General features: G+C 40.5%; 1 protein-coding gene across 2 annotated transcripts in view; it reads left to right on the forward strand.

Annotated features, from left to right (window-relative positions):
- LOC111609197 (cyclic AMP receptor-like protein A) overlaps positions 1 to 17,814 on the forward strand; it is a 73,593-nt gene extending 55,779 nt beyond the window's left edge. For both annotated transcript variants that reach the window (XM_023336221.1, XM_023336222.1), the window contains 2 exons: positions 2,004 to 2,151; positions 16,941 to 17,814. In XM_023336221.1, coding sequence (XP_023191989.1) covers positions 2,004 to 2,151; positions 16,941 to 17,108 — 316 coding nt within the window. In that variant the 3' untranslated portion in view covers positions 17,109 to 17,814. The remainder of the gene's footprint in view (positions 1 to 2,003; positions 2,152 to 16,940) is intronic.

The raw sequence follows: 17,814 nt of genomic DNA on the forward strand, positions 1-17,814 counted from the left end.
TAAAAAAAACCTTTGCTTCAAAATATCTGCATTTAGTGTTTCTAAAGTTGCTAGATTTCTTAAATTTAATATTGGGAGTAATTGTTGTTCAAATCGCCAGTGCCCTTTTGTTTCCAGAAACATATTTTGGATTTTCTTTGGTAGTTTGGGTTTAAGTCCTGATGTTGGGTTTCTATTCTTGTTTTTACCTTTTGAATAAATAAAAGTTTGAATATTGAAGAGGTGTTGGTCATTTCACCCCTTTATCTCAAACTTTTGTAGATTTAGTCATGTAGAAACTGTTTGCTGTTGGGTATGTTGCAGTCTAAACTGTACCCAGTTTCTGTCATATTTCATCATAATCAACTGGCCCAAACAAAAATCAGAACCAATTCAATGGGGTGTAATACAAAGTTTTCAGTTTTGAAATCAAATTAAATAATTAGTGAGATTTGATAAAAAAAAAAAAAAAATGTTGTCCATAGTTCCGGAAAGAACTAATTTAGAAAGAAGAATAAACGTGAAAGCAATAGTGCAAGTACACTGGTGTAAAATGGAAATAGGAACAGAATGAAATGACAATTCATCTGTGGGAAATGTGTCTTCCAGTCAAGTCTGAAGTTGTGTCGCAATGAATGATACTGCTGCAGGAAACATTTTGGACGGCATGTGGGCTCAAAACTTGGTGTGCGCACGTTGTGTTTTGTAGCTTTGCTGATGTAATTGCAGCTGCAAGGACTCGTTGTTTGTTCGTGCTCATGTGGTGCTGGTTCCAGAGATGTCACAATGTTGGCAACACGGTTATGATATGATTCATGGGGAGGATAGTTGAAACACAACAATGGTGTTATTGCCAGAGATTTCATACACACGCAAAAAAAAAAAGAAAATCATTATCACAGAAAAAGGAAACAGATCTTCTTTTCTGGCTGTCAGCCAGTCGAGACGAGTGACTGTAGAGTCTCACGTAACACCTTGTAACCACAATACAACAGTGTTGCTTTTCCGCCAAATGTTTGGTTTGGTGTCTTCCTTCCCCGGCGGGGACGCAGGCGGTCTGAGGATAACTTCCCTGACCCCAGAGGTCAACAGCTGTGGCCACTTAGATCCGGGTGCACACCCAACCCCTGAACAACGGCGCATGCAGGAAATGCCATGAGTCGCACACGGTTTGATTCTCCGGCTAATAGATCAATAAAAGACATTAGTGGCAGGCTAACCCAGCGAGCAGTGCTAATACAGGGTTAATCCAGGGTTAATGGCTGAGCAGCATTGTTCGCGGAGACGGCTATTAGTTCTCCGCAGCATCTCACAATAATGCTTCCCCCCCTTGTCGTACCCCGGCTTCACAGGGACAGAAACACAACTAAAATGTTGGGTGGTGGGGGACAGGCGGGGAAATGTACGCGATCCTTGTCTTTGAAAATGAAAACACACATCAATGGTTAAACACGAACGCGCAGGGGAGACGGAGTGTTTGCAGAGGATAGGTCAAGAAATTAGCGTGTGGTAATGAGAGGAGATGCATCGTTGAAACTGTGGTCTGGAGAGGTGGAAACGGAGCTGAGAGAAAGTGGTGAGAAGGAGAGGAAGCGAGTCGAGCGCTACACATCTCCCCGTCCTTGTAAAGTGCTGCGTGCTGTCGGAGCAGCAGCCAAGAATGTGTCAGCCCAGCCGTCTCACGCTGCCTAATGGGCTCTTAAACGCTGATATAAAGCTCGCTCGCTCTTTCACCCTCCCCTTTTCCCTCTCTTGCTCCTTCTTTTTCTGCCTCCGCCACTTGCTCTCATTACCTCTCGTTCTCACCCTGTCCCTCACTCTGTCACTCACTTGTCCTCTGCCTCGCTTTCTGTTGCTCTATCAGCCTCTTGCTTTTTTTCCCTCGTCCTGTAGCTGTCTTTCTTCTCCTTTAATTACTTCGTCCTCACCTCTTTAGCTCTCCTGCAGGTTGCTTCTTTTATTTAAAACTTTTCAACATTACAACTCAGCACTTCCCTGTGTCTTGTCCTGTCCTCCTCCACCAGACTCCATAATGCCTTCTACCCTGAAGATCCTTCGTTCCCTCTCACCCTTTTGCACGTCCTGTCAGCACCTCTCCATGGTTTGGCCAATGCCTTTGTTTTTGGCCTGGATAAGGAGTGGTGGAGTCTGCTGAGCCCAACTGGATTGCAGGTACAGGAACTGCACACACACAAACATGCTTGTATAGTTTCGTTTTGTAACAATGCTTTGTTGCTACAGAACGCAGGATGTGCACAAAGATGAGCTCCCAAAATGGAGGTCGGTCTGACTAAATGTTGGACCCCTTGTTGTATATACATCACCCTCAAACTATTTCACATTTAGACATATTTTTTTGTGATTTTGCATATAAAAATCTGAAACTTGTGCTGTGCATTTGTACTCCTCTCATACGTCTAAATCAGATCTGTCTCTTTAAGAAGTTCATGGTCTTTCTGAAACTCTGCCTTCATGTCATCACATCAACATTCATCTTTCAAGCGTTTAGAAACATTCGTCATAGCACAGGACTGATAAGTAGTTCACATAATGAGCTCAGCAGATGTGCAACTCCACCAGGTGTTTGCTAATTGCTGCTGGCTAGTCTGAAGGAACAGAGTGGTGGAGGCACTGGGGAGAGATTAAAGGACTCCTCAGAAATACATGAAAGAATCAAAACAACACTCCAGGTACGTTTTGGATGTGGGAATAACATTATCACATGATATAAATCTAAATAAAGTTAAATACTGCTCCTTTAAGAACAAAGCAAATGAATGTGTTAAAATGGCCTATTCAAAGCCTGGACCAAAACCTAATTGAGAGTTGGTGGAGATTTATGCTCATGAATGCTTTCCATCCAATCTGACTGAACTTGAGTTATTTTGGAAAGACGGAATGGCCAGACAGTTCAATCTCAAGGTCAAGCTGCTAGAGTTGGCCTCAAAGACGTGCAACCGTAGTTACAGTGAAACATGACTCTGAAAAGGATTGGCTCAGGTTGGCTGAATAAAAATGAACACAACACTTTATTTGGAAAATATATATTTTTTATTTCTTACATTAAGAGGGTATGAATACTTGTGCAAAGACATACACCTGTAGAGATAAAGAATCACATTTGAACAACGAGGTGGAGTCGTCTTTACTTTACCAAACACGGCTCCTGCAACAATCTGTGTTTCCCTAAAACAAAAATACAAGTTAAAGGGTCACTTATACGATGCATTTTGAATGTGCATCTGCAAAGAGCCAGAACAGGTTTTCTTCAGAGCATTCTAAGAAGCTTTCTCTCTGCAGGCGTGACAGACAGTATGATTACAAGGCTCCTTAATTTATTGTTTTCTGCAGGTATTCCTGAATGGCTGAAGTATATTTTACATTTTTGCCTTTGCAGACAACGGCAAATTGCACTTGTCGCCTTTTTAACCTTGGCGAGATTCTAAGCGGTGCTTCACATGGCGCCACTCGTTCATTCATTCACACGCTCATTCTGTTCGTGCGGTGCTTTTCTCTTTCTCCCACTCTTTACTCACACATACTAACATGCGTCACATCAATGAGCGCATTGTGAGAAATGTGGAGTTCGGTGTCTAACACAAGGTCTCTCAAACACGTGGGGGAGGGGGAGGATATTTGACACATTTGGAAGAGACCCAGTGTGTATGGGTAGGTGGTCCGAGTCCAGTTTGAATGGAAATCTTTTATTTTTGTTCCTTTCTGGTGCAGTGTTGAGTTACTGATTATTTTTAACACCGGCTTCCGCAAGCATGTGAGTGTAACTTAATCCAAAAACTTAATTTGACTTAAGTGTAAAGAGACGAATGTGACAATGTGTACTTATCTAATCTTTTTAATTAAATGTGCAGATTTAACTCAGTACTGCAGGTCATTTCACACCTATTAATTACCAATTGCAATGTATTTATCTCCCTAATTGCTACCATTCCTTGTGCCTCTGATCGGTCACTTAGCTCAAGTTGCGGTAAATTGCAGTTTTCCTACCTGCCTCTGTATGCATAAAAGCATCGCTACTCTTCAATCCCCAAACTATCAAAACAAATGAAAGTTTATTTAGCATGGCCAAAACCAGGCTAAATGGTTTTTAGCCTGGTTTTGGCTAAAAGGTATCATACAGGTTTCATCCTGACTCGTCAGTTCCACGTGTTGACTTGTGGCTAGAATACACAGAGCTGTACTTTGTACTGAAAACCTAAGCTGTCCTAATGCAGAGTGTAATTCAAAACACCACCCACTCATTAATGCAGTCTTATTAGAAAAGGGGTGGAAAAATGCAACAGAAACTTAATTCAATTACCAAAAGTTTGTACCTGCTAACTTTATGATTTTTTCCAAGTAATATAAAAAAATAAAATTGCACAAACATTTGCCAATTTAAATGTTTCCATCTCGTTGCATCTGGTGTTGCTGTTTCAAGAAGGATGCCCTGCCATGTTGTGGCATTTACTTGAGCATAATAATGATGCACCTCTGGTTTGGGAGCGTGTTTAACTGAAGCGGAGAAGCAATGCCAGTGGTGTGGTCATATTTTCAGAGAGAGTTGAAAGGATAAGCAAGTACATGTATATGTAAATTCTTCCAAATCTGCATAAATCTGTTCAAATGTAAAACCTAACACATGGCTGTAGATGAAAGGTCAGGGGTCATTAGTTATGAGATTCTGCACCAAGTTTGACAGCAGTCCATCCAGCTGTTGTCAAGACACTTCAGCCATTAGTGGGACTTAATGGTGGTCTTAGCTTAACTGGAAGAAATCTCTAAAGTGGCTGAGAGGAGTAATGTCTCCGATGGAGTTGCTATTGTAGATTCTTTCCGTTTCTGTTGAACAGTTTGACTGATGTTTCGTCAGAGTAGTTATGTCGAACGCATACTAGCATGTGTAAAAATAAAAATTTAAACCTCTAAGTGGGGTTTGCCTTGCACCCTACCCTTGCTTTTTTCTTTTATAGGGTCTCTGGTGGCTGCAGTACATGAACGCATGCTGTAGATGACAGACCACGAGACTGAAAGGCTTAATTGTTTTTTGTTTTTGCTCGTACATGCTTGAGTTCCTGTATCATATCTCGCTGTGATATGCCACAAGCGTCTACCAGGCAGGCTTCTATTGTCAGGAGAAGGAAATGGCACACGGCGCCTTTTAACAGTGGCTGGGTTCTACAAAGTGCTTCACTGCATGATTTTCATTCATTCTTTCACACGTTCCTTCCCACAGTGCTCCTTTCTGGTTTGTGCCGGGATTTTTTTTCCCCCTTTCTTTCGCACGTTGATGAACACATTGTGAGAAATCCAGAGTTCAGTGTCTGCCCGGTGTCTCGTTAACACCCAGAGAGGCGGAGGGACTCAACAGCAGAGCCTCCTATAGCTGGTCTCTACTCTACCGCCCAAGTGGAAAGCGCTTTACGTTGCCTTCAAACCTCTGTTTTGAGACCGTTGTTGAATACTGAGATGATTAGTGTTGACTAGTTTTGACTTTAAGCTCTTTAGGGCTCTGTAAATTGGGCCTGTATAATCAGGTGGTCTGCTCAGTGCCTGACTCTTTGCAAGACTTAACCATTTAATGTTAATAACCGGAAAATTTTACAAAAGCATCCCTGCTGGGTTATTTCTGACCAAGGTTACTGTTTATTCTCCCTGTGAATAACTTTTTAATTCGCTTTAAGGATTAGTGACAGTATCAAAGAAATGATGGCTACTGTTTTGGACGCTATTAATTTCTTGTGGAATATGTAAAAGCTAAACATTAAGAGCACACAGAAACTCTTCCACATGAAAACATGAAACTCATCGCGGTAAAATAAATTTTCAAAGTCACCAATCTCGGTGACTGATAAAGTAATTGTTGAGTTATTGATATTGATTGGCCAGCTTGTAGAGCTGTCATCAATACATTTACTGAAGTGTTTTCTCCCCAGGAGACTTGTAATGGACGGTGTTTGACAGATGTTGATGTGAGCAATTTTCCGACGAGAGAAATATCTTATGGCAACTAATTCAGAGATTTTACGCAAGTGAATTATGAGATGTATCACTCGTAATTTCATTTGAAAATACAATTATTACTTACTGGAAACAAAACTGCCGTGCCGTGGTCAATACTCAGGGGAAGTAAGAGAGGTAATTGAAATGTTTTATCAGCTAAGCATGGCTAATGACAAAATTTCTTGCGTTTTAAGAATTTTATGACGATCAGGTGTCAACTTTGGGTGCTGCTACTTGAGTTTGCCAAAAGAAATTTGGCATGAAGTGAAGGCTGATCAATGTGACACTGGTGCCAATGAGTGAAAATCAAAACACCCCATGTTAAATGGGGTGCCAGTCATTTTACTGTTTAATAATAATAATAATAATTTTTACTTTATTCATCCCAGCAGGGAAATTATTTCGCAGTTACAGCACACGACAGGAGCTGTGTTTGCAGGCAGCCAGCTGAGCCGGCGCCATTTTTTCTAACCTTTTAGAGTTTTGATCATTCCATATCCCAAAAAAATGCACTGCTAATCTGTGGATGTTTTGTCCTGGATGTTTTGGATGTGTACACTGTTGGATTGTTTTATATCCATTTTGATAATCAGTGATTTGAGATAGTTAATATACTTCTTGTGTACTGGGTGTGTATGAGATTTTGATAAGTATTTATAAGCCTCAGATGGCACATACTGTAGGTATTTTGTTTGATCAGTGGTCCTGATCTCGTATAGTAAAAGTTTCGACTAAATCAATCCATCAGATTCGCAGTCGTTTATATTAAGGTGTAACCAGAAAATACTACACATTTAAATTGCGTTAAGCAAGGTAATGGAGCATTTTATGAGTATTTTGGGACTGGGAAACAACCAATAAGTAAAGAAATTTAAAAAAAAAAACAAAGACAGGCAGAAATATATTAGGAGAGTCTAGCACGCCCAACCAATCTATACAATAGACGTGCAGTGGGTCCAAGTGTTTTGCCGATCTAGCAGATATGTGAATGTCTAATGTGTACATGACCCAGGAAATAATGTGGAACGCTGCAGTGCTCCGCTACAATTCAGCTGTGAAGAAACCATTTCTCAGTCTTTTGCTTCAGCAGCTGATGCTCCGCGGCTTCCTGCCTGAGAGGAGGGGAACAAACATTGTCTTTGTCAAGTATATGGAGTTTTTCATAATGCTGAAATCCCCTCAGGATTTAGTGTTAATTGTTCCATGTGCATATCATTTTGCTTGTAACCCAAAATGTTGAATTGTGGCCACTTTTGTGTTGCCTCTCTTCCACAATGTCCGCCAGTCGTCGTGATCTCCACGACGACTGGCGACAGATTCTCCAACCTAGCCTTCATGTTGCTGTTTGTTCACTAATGTCCTGCAACAAACGTCTGAGGCCTTCACAGGACAGCTATATATAAAATGCATGCCCTTTTTTCCAGATTTTGAGTAGGCAACAAATCTGCAAACCATTTCTTTCCACCCCAAAAATTTTATACTGTTTAATGTTGGTCTATCGTATCAAATTCAAATACAATACATTGAGGCTTGTGGTTGCCAAGTGACAAAATATGAACTTTTGCAAAAGGCTCTGTGTGTGGCTAATATGGCCATTAGCGTTCCTTTAAAAGGAAGTTAGTTTCCTCAATAGGATGCCCATGGTTGATTTGTGGCTTCTTTATCTCTGTCAGCAAATTAAATAGTATAATATAAAAATTCAACTATTAAACCAAAATGACCAATAATGAGACCAAGTAGTGCAATTTCTATGTTTTAGCTTATTCTTTGCAGCTCAGGTATTGCTCCAGATCACAAAAATGCAAAGTGAGAGTTCATCTATTAAATTGACTGAAGATGAATATATAAACTAAAGACTAGCGTATATACTTTTTTCAAAACGTCGTTGAGAGACTCCTGCTTTTTTAGTATTACGTTTAGCATCATTTCAGAGTTTTGTGTAATGCCTGTCCAGGTTGACTTAAAAAATGAGCTATTATTGTCAGATGTTATTTTTCTTTGCTTCAGAAGAGTAATTGTTAGGGATTCACAGATAGGAACATTTTAATGCAGATCCATTTCCTATTAACACTGCTGTTATGGCAATTTACTAATATTAAATCTTTTTATTAGTCATTAAGAATAACTAATAGACTGCTAAAATAATAATTTATATCAGCATAAATAATTATAATATCAAGATGCAGGATTTACCATCGAGTTTGCTGCAAGAATTTCACTGCAGCAGGACCTTATAAAATCCCATTTCAGTCAATAACTTTAAATATTCACCAAATTCTGATGACACAAAGAGGTGATCACATTTTATTTCCATTATATCAAGGACTAAGTCTTTACAGATGTTAACTGCAGTCTGCCTGGGTGGCAAAGGTATTAGCTGCTTATAAGTCACTCATTTTTCCTGTAATCCCTTTTAGGAATCCTGAATACGAGCAGCTCTAATACTTGTAATTTTACCTTAACCAACGTTTTAATTGCTCTCACGCTGGAAAACGATCACCGCCAATAATTGGTACCATGTGTGGCAGCTGTTCGTCTGAGATAATTGCCGCATCTAATACCGAAATCTACTTTTCCTGAGCGAAATTACCAATGTAGGACCTCATTTCCTGTGTAACATTGAGAAATTTAGCTTTTAGGAAAATGTAATGAAGCGAAGCTTATCAGAAATATAATATTGCCGCATTTCAATCCTGAACATCATCGGTTGCATTTCAATAAACACCCCAATCAATAGAGTTCTGCGCACATTTGTCTCAATCTGCAAACATTGACTGTATCTGCAGCTACGAGCTGGAGCTGATATTGAACAACAAGCAAAAAAAAAAAAAAAAAAAAATCCTCTGTGGCCGTGGTTTAGTTGTGCGCAAACACACACGCACGCACGCAAACACACGCCTTCATGCATATTGCCACCTCCTCGGTTTCAGCGGCCACGCTGATAACAGGTCACGAGCTCAGCGTGGAAGAGTGGAATGTGCGGTGTGACCTTCAACCCAAATGTCAGTGTTGCGCTGTGGCAAGCGGGGTGAAAGAGACAGAGAGACAGAGCAGCGAAATTGAATCTCAATGTGTTCGTAAATCACGGGGAAAGCGCTGTTTGTGTGTGTCAGGCAGAAAGAGAGGAAGGCGAGGAAGAAGACGACAGGGAGAGACGGAGGGAGGGAGGGAGGGAGGGAGAGGGGAGAGACAGGCGGCGTGTGTGTTCGTGCGCTATCGTGACTAACAGCCGGTTGTTATTCATCTTGGCATGCGGCTCCCAGCAGCCCCCACACATCAGGTGTGAGATTGGCGGGGGAGAGGAGGGGTAGGGGAGAGGAGCGGGTGCTGATGGGGTGACAGCGTCAAAACATTCCTCTCTCAAAGCAGAGAATCTGTGCTTTCCTCCTCCCAGCACCTCCTAACCCAGCCTCATCGTGTTCAAGTACGCTCTCCCTTTAAAATGCCTGCTTTTCTGTATTTTATTTATTTATTTATTTTTTTATCTTTCCTTACTTGAAGGTGTCTTTGTACACAACTCACGCTCCATATGTACATTTTGATAGAGCTGCTGGCTGCAATCTTTTGTCATTTTCATATTGGTACCGACTTGCTCCTGTTCCATCGGAGTGAGCGGAGAAAGCCAATACATATAAGATTTGGGATGTCCCTGCTTTATTATTTTGATTGATTCACAGACACAACAAATAAATTGCTGCCTTGTTAGCAGTTTTGGGTTGACTAAATGACAATAGCATGTAGCAGTAAGTTCCTCACCTAAGTCCCTAAATTTTCTAAGTTTTTCAAGTTTCTCGTTGGCTTTTAGGACAAATACTCCTTTACTCGTTCAGATCGCAATTTAATCCTTAATCTGCAAATGTTCCACACACCCTGGCAATGATCTATAGGCATCTACAAAGAGTAAAGTAAGGGTAAGACCTACTTGCCCTACTTCTGCTTTGCCTTTGCATCTCAGGAGGCTGTGGAACAGTTAAAACTCGAAATTAGATTATCAAAGATTTGTGGTTGACTTCCGTTTGGTTTAAAACAGTGAAACAGACCAACTTGGCACTAATCTATAGTCTTTGTGGTAACTACTGATGTTTACTTCAGGTGGTATCACTTCTATGCAAAATTGAAATAAATGTTCTCAAGGTAGCTGCGAAGTGTTGACCTGTTTTCTAACCATAAAATCTAAAAATAAGCTATGTGTACTGTAGAAAATACTTTTTAATCCTCCTGCTGTTTTAGTTTGACACTTGGCAAGAGCGCAGAAAATGTAACGGTCGGACAGCGACGAAGCGGGAGGGATGTCCTGTCAGCCCATCAATTTCTGAAAAAAATTGACACACACACGCACAAAAAATTTGTAAAAGTGCACACAGGGTCAGTGCAACCCCGCCAGACCGCGCACAGAATAAAAAACTTGTTGGGTCTAAATAACGCTGCCTCTTAAGACCACGTGAGGGTTAAATAGCTTCTTACAGCTTTTGTGTCAGTTTCTCAATAACCTAACGATAAGTGTAACTAAATTGTTAAATTTTAAGACTTCTTCCCCCAGTAACCACTTCCATACTGAAGAGTGTTGTAGTCACCATGACCTTGGTCCATTCACTGATTTTGGTCTGGTCAGCATTGTGTGATTATGATCCTTTGCTGATTTCTTTGCGTGCTTCTGGACAAAACATTTTTAATATCAAAGATATGCAAATTTGTGATCTAGTGTGTTGTAGTGTAAGAATCCGCTGGTGTTCGCTTAATCTGCTGCTAAATTTTAAGGCATTTCTGTTTGGTTTAGCGAACCAAAATCCAACCTTTTGTCGTTATACCTTGAAATCTCCAGTCAGGCCATCATAGAGACAAGTTGGGGAGTAGGTGTAAAGCAAGGGACCAATCTTGAGCCAGCTAACGTGACAGTTGTGACTCGTGCTAATGAAATGATCCAGCCTTTAATCCAAAAGGCTCTTGGTTCTCTTTGTTGTCCCTTTTTTTTGTTCTGGGAGTGGTTTCCATGGAGTTGGACTGACACAACTCCTAAAAAATGTTTTTGTAAAGTTTTCATATGGTCCTTCGTGGCAGAGATGTGGTCCAAAAAAAAAGGATTTTCAGTCTGAAATGATCTTTTGGTGAATGATTACCTCCCCTGCTCTTTCCTCTTGGAATTTATTCTGTAAGGTCAAATCCTTGCAGAGTCCGGGCCACTTGGGCTACAGGGAAGCTATGGAAGGGGTCAGTCTCCCGTGTAACAATTTCTTCTTGCACAGCTCGTATCTGCTCTTTTTGTTAGGGTTTCCACTGCAGATGTACTGATATGTGTTGTTAAAGAGGTAAAAAAGTTCAAACAAAACTCACTCGCACCGAATTCACCGCAGCTCGGGAACACAGTGAGGTACTTGAGGAGTACCTCACTGTGTTAGTCACTGTGATGTGTTAGTCTTGTACAGACCAGTACAGTTTGAAACAAGTTAGAAGCTGCAGGCGGAATAATGCTCTCTAATAGCAAATCAAGGAAAATGACAGCCTGTTAGGTCTTGCATGTGTGATTCTCGTGACCATTATGTTGGAGTAAAGTAGCGTGCTTTTTTTTATATGCTTTATAGGCCAATCAGAGGTGTGGAGGTCTGTATTGACTGAACGTGTTACGTTTTATGGGAGTTGCATGTCAAGGTACAGGGAAGCTAGTTTACCACAAAAGGTACACATCAGCTGTGTTGACTGTGTTAAACCACCAGTTTCAGGTTCCTCATTTTTCTTATCACCCTTCTTCACATAGTCCCTATTTCTATCCAACATATCCAAATCTCCTCATCAGTGTTGAGTTTTCATGACTGAACACCTTAATGATAAGGATCCTTTCCTACCACATTGGAGGTTATATCCTTTTCATCAGGTATAGTATCTTATTTGGGGCTTTTTTTTTTTCGGGGTGAACTTTTTAACTGCAATGATATTTATATCTCGTTTAGATTTCTGGTGGATTTCCCTTGCACAAACAGGCTCAAAATTAAACATACAGGCTCAAATACTTTACACCTCCATTAATATTTGTTCATATGCCTCTTATCAAGTTGTAACTCGACTGCACAATTCCTAATTTTTAATGAGATCCTGACATAAACCTGGATATGTGACCACTCCTCTTGGCAGAGTTGATAGAAGTCAATCTAGAAGCTTAATGTGAACCTGCTAAAACTTCTCTTGATATGTGTTTGGGGTAATTATCCTGTTGGAACACTTAAATCTGTCCAAGTTTCAACCATCTAACTCCGTGGCGTCTAAACGTTTGGCCATGAGGCCCAAAACATTCTGGTACCAAGCCGGGTTTGAGTTAAAGTTCTTGGATGCTTGTATTTAATAGAAAATTAAGATGGCTAAGGAATGAGAAGATTTTATTTGTCAGTGACGATGCCGCCCTCAGTGTGCTGCGGAGCCACATTTTGTACTCCCCTGTTCTAGCTGATGATTTTTGATTAAGTTAAGTAATTTGGAATTGGTCAGTTTGTGAAACACAATACCACTGGCAATGAAAAAGAACCTCAGCATGATGCTACAACCACCATGCTTGAAAGCTACTGTGGTTTCCTACATTTGAAAGCAGCTTCTCGATCCACGTTGATGCCGAACTGGCGGAACTGGACGGCGACACTGGTGTTCCAGTTCCTACCAGTGACCTTTAATTTCTCTTCATCTGATTGTTGCGGTTTCAATCTGGGGTTTCCAACAGGATGAGAAAATGTTTTCAACTGGATAAAGCCGACTAACATCAAACTTTGCATTGAGCATCTTGACTTTGACATTCTTAAACTCAGAAGTAACACCTAGTTGGTGTAACTACTGGTATTGTTTTATAATGAAGTTTTTGTTTTTTCTTTTTCTCCAGCTAATTAAATATTGGGGGGAGGAGGAAGGGGATGAAGCAAGCACAAGTGATTGCCTTACGATAACAAAACAAATAAAATCGCTGTTGAAGGTTGACTGAGGATGATTCCACGAACAGTTGCTTGAGACAATTTAAAGCTCTCTCCAAGCTCACAGTTCATCACAAGATTTAATCATCCGGTATTCCCAATGCTGGGGTCATATCGGTTCTCTATGAGTACCGAATAACAGGACCCTGGATACCCTCAAATAATGAATGTTTAGCTCTGATAAAATTGGCATTTTCTTCTCTTCTTGTAGCTAAGTTACAAAATCTATCAGTCCTTTTCTAGGTTACTGCAAATATTTCCAAGAATATGCTTTGATCCAGCGGAATTAGGAGAACAAACCCAAAGTAAATAGTTTGGGCTCAGAAGGGTTTTTTTTTTTGGACATGGATTATGTCCTGAATCCCAACATTTACTAATACATAGAAAGTCTTTTTCCTTGCACATACTGCCAAAAACAACCCCCACACATTTACCAGATTTAAATCAGGGAACTCTGTTGTCTTCATTAAGCTTCCCAGGTGTTTCGTAGCTTCCCATCAACCAATTAAGGCTACATTATTCTTAATTCCTTGTTCACTGTTCACAAATGCCCTTAAGAGGATTTACAGACAGTTCCGGAAACCCATCCACTTTGTTCTCTTTTTCTATTACGGACAAACCTGGAAATAGATAAGAGGTTGTGGAGATTGTAATCTATTAAATTCCCTTAATTGTAGGTATTTTGTAAGGAAAACAAAACTCAGGATAAAGAGTATTGTAATTTTTTTTTAGCAAATGACCTCAGCAAATTTCGTGATTGGAAACTTTTAATATCTCTAATCACCTGAAGCTGAAACCAGCTTTATTTGTCAGTCCAACTAGAGGGAAAACTTATACTGGTTGCAGATCAGATATATTCAAGTAAGCAGATTATTACGGAGTGCATTGATCGATTGATTTCTCTCCTAACTTCTTTGATTAACCTGTTTTTTGTGTTCCTCTCTACTCTGCACCTCTTGCTTTTCTTGTCTTCTGCTCTTCCCTCCCATGAGCGGCAGTGGCGGAGTTTTACTCTTCTCCTCTTCCGCCTCGCCTGCTTTCTCTCCGTTCCATACGTCTTCTCTGTTCCCGCTATACCCCGTTAAAGCATCTCTGGCATTTTATCTCTCTCACATTATTTTTCTCTCCCTTTGTGCTGCGTGTCCCTCCCACCTATCCATTCTCCATTTCTCTCTCTCTCTCTCTCTCTTTCTTCCACTCTTTCCCTGATATTGATCTGCATTCTAGCCATACAGCTGAACCGCCTTCGGCTCTGCAATGAGCTCACAACACTTCTGCCTCTGCATGTATGCCAGAATGCATGCAGAGGAGAGCCGCCGAAAACACCCCCTCCGTTCGCCTCAGAGCCGCTGCAAACGTAGCACGCACGTATATAAAAAGTTTATTCCTAGAAGAAGAAGGAAGAAAAAAAAACAAAAAACGTTTGTCCATGAAGCTATATAAAAAGTCCCAGAACCGCAGCCCGTTTGCGGCTCGACAAGCCAAAAACGGTTTATTTCATTTCCACCTGTCCTTTTTTTTCTCCATATGCCTTTTATGTCCCAGTCACTAAACGCTCGTCGCCGCTCTGCGCCCTGGGTTTACTCATGCAGGGTCTCGGAGCTGCTGGTTTCACGCCATCTTCCAGTGAATGACGACTGGGCCCTTTTATCGCTGCGAGGCTTGAAATTTCAGTCCTACTCTCCCGCATGATCCCTCAGTGGTGGATTGAGTTACTAAATTTCTTTTACTCAGCAGAAACCCTTTTTGTTATCGGGTATCGCTGAAAGACCTTGCTCTTCTGAGAGTACTAAAACACATTAGATTTCCTTTGTCTGACTGCTCCTCTGTAACGACTGTTACTTTAAAAAAAAAAGAAGAAGAAAAATGACGTGGGGGAAAGAGGGCAGCTCGTTTGCTTCATGCACCTGTATGTATGCATTGCAAACTACATTCTTTAATTGGGATTTGTAAGTGAACAAAGTTTTGAATCTTATATTTCTATTACAGGCAGAAGCAAACGTTAAAGCTGCCGAGGTTAGCTGACTTTAGAAAAGGGAACAAAGTCCATCATCTTAGTCATATTGGACGAAATTTGAGTAATGTTCTGTTTTTATTTGAGATCCTGAAATTACTAATCTGTTACGTCACAAAACATTCCCAAAAGAGGTAGTCGGGTTGTTTTTTAATGCAGGAACATTATGAGTTGATAGTATCTTAGCTGCTGCAGATGATCTCAGTTTGAATAATGTGAAATTAAAACCATACAGGAGAGTGAGTTAGAGCCAGACCAGCTCCTAAAGCTGACTTCTCGCTTTTTTTTTTTTTTTGGACAGCTTCAACATAATGTGGTTGGTCTGATTTCCTTTACTGTGTGGGGGGGAGGGAGGAGTTGTTGATGGAGCTCCTCCTTTGTTGTATTTTTGACGTTGGTCAATTCAAGGAGCAATAACCCATATCTAGGCAACAAAGAGGAAGGTTGAGGGGGAGGTACAGCAAAACAGCACTCACAAGATCAATCATAAACCAGTGAAAGAGTTTGAAGTCTGCATGTTTTATTGTAAGTTCATCTAACGTCAGTTTCAAACATTTCACTTCACATGAATAGTATTGCAGAGAAGTTATTGGTGTCATTTCATGTGAAAAACACTTAGCAAAGTTGAATGCGCTAACAATGGCGTGGCAAGAAAAAATTACCATGTGCAAAGTAATGCGATGTGAAAGAGTGAATGTTGTTTTATCATTACAGATATTTTGGTTGTACCTGTCACATTTAGGGGGGGGGTTTTGTTGTTTATTTTGAGGGAAAGTTTTGGTTCTTTACCAGAATTATTGTTGCATAATTTTAAAGTACAAGGAAAGCAATACATATTGCTTTCATGTTTTCATGAGGGTTTTTACAGTAAATATCTAAGAAGTATCACTTTAACTTTCATCGAATTCCCCCAAATGACATCTAGTTCAACAAACCGCCTAGTCACCTAATTATTAAATAGAGTCCCTAATTTAATCTCAGTGTAAACACAGCTGCTCTGTCAAAGTTTCAATTGGAGGTCTGCAACCTTTATCATTGCAAGAACCTTTTAGTCCAGCTAAATAAAACATTAGGCCTGTACATGTTACATAATTTTGAAAAAAAGACTCATTATTCTTCTAAAGAAAATTTGTTTTGATGTTTAAAGAACCATCATTTTATTTCTGTTTTTTGGAATTTAAAATAGCATTTTACAACATTTTTGCAATAAAGTGAATGGATACATTTTTCTTTTAGGGTATGTTGATATTTGTGAAAAATGCTGCAAAACATTCTTTATTTTATTTATTTAAATATGCTTAGTATCTGTACGCTCTAATAAAGCTGATTTCTGATTGTGAAAACATACAAAGTTTCAAAACTGATGACAAAAAAGGATTTTAAAAAAAGTATTACAGGTTATTTTAGAGTCATTCTTTTGGGAAATCTACTGCAATTTTTCATTCAAAAACTGAAAAAATTGTTCAACCCTGCATTTATATGTTAAAACAGTCGGTTCTTTAACACTTTTTCCCAAAGATGTTAAGAGCACGACGGTGGCAGCAACATGCTGTGGGGAGTATTTTCCCAGATATTAGAGAGACAGATCAATGCCTTGATCTAGAATGTTTTAATCGCCCAGTTGAAGTTCAAATGAGAAATCTGCGGGTCTGAAAATTGATTTTTATTTGTAAAACGTTTAGAAAGCTGTGTAACAATATCCTTCCACTTCACAGTTTATTACTACTTTGTGTTGATCTATCTCAGAAAAAAACCAACACTAAAATACGTCAAGGTCGGCGGTTGTGAAAAGAAAAAATGGGAAAAAGTGGAAGGGGTATCAAAACCTGTGCAAGGCGTTGTTGGGAAATGTCCAGAATGGAAACAGGAAAAGAGGCTTTTTTGAAGTTAACCATCTAAACCAGGGCAAATAGGGACAACTAATTCAAATCTGTGTGTGTGTGTGTGTGTGTGTGTGTGTGCGTGCGCGTGCGTGTGTGTGTTTGTGTCTGCTTTCTCAGCTGGCTCTGCAGTCACGGCTCTGCGACCGAACGCGAATCGGAGAGTACTACCCCGGGGCGGTGCGCTACACACAGGCAGACCTTATCGACCCGAGCGATGACGACGACGACGACACCAACGTGCTCTTCTACTCGCCTGACATGACCCTGAAAGATCGAGGTCCTTGAGAGAGAGGAAGAAGGGAGACAAAAGAGCTGGAGGGAAGAAGCACAAAGGAGGGTCAGAGCCAGAGAGAACCGCGCCGGATTAGAAACTGAGAGGGAAAAAAGAAAAAGGGGGAAAAAAAAAAAAACGAGGTAGGGAGGGAATGGAAGAGAAGATTGTGGGGACGGTCAGGCAGATAGAAGCCGGAGATGAGCTGTCAGGTTCCATTATTAATCCCCATCCTTTACTATTTAATATCCTTAAGACACCCTCCGCACACACACAGAGCAGAGCTCCATTTCTGTGCAACACGACTATCTGAGAGCTCTAAAGATCAGCCTAATGTTAAAGGCATCTGCTGCATCCCAAAAGGACTCCGGAAAGATTTACCTCCCCGAACCCTCTGTTTTCCACCGCATTCTGCAGCATTTTAGCATGCCAGAACAAAAAAGACAAGGGAAAAAAAAAGAAAAGAAGAAGAAAAAAAAAAACACAAGGCACTGCTGAAAGGCAATCATAACAAGGTGCTTCTTAAGCACTCGCAGCAATCACCTTTTCAGTTCCCCACAGGAGATGAGTTGAAAGGCAGGCCTTTAAAAATCACCCTGTGTGTCAGCGTCTCACTCTGCCATTAGATTGATCCCGGTACTACATAATTTTCCTGCCAATAAGGGGAAGGTGGGTGTACAGTGGAAATACAAAAAGAAAAAGATGGGGGGGGGGGGGGGG

The sequence above is a fragment of the Xiphophorus maculatus genome, chromosome 7 (genome assembly GCF_002775205.1).
Source record: "Xiphophorus maculatus strain JP 163 A chromosome 7, X_maculatus-5.0-male, whole genome shotgun sequence".
In the NCBI taxonomy this organism is placed as follows: domain Eukaryota; kingdom Metazoa; phylum Chordata; class Actinopteri; order Cyprinodontiformes; family Poeciliidae; genus Xiphophorus; species Xiphophorus maculatus.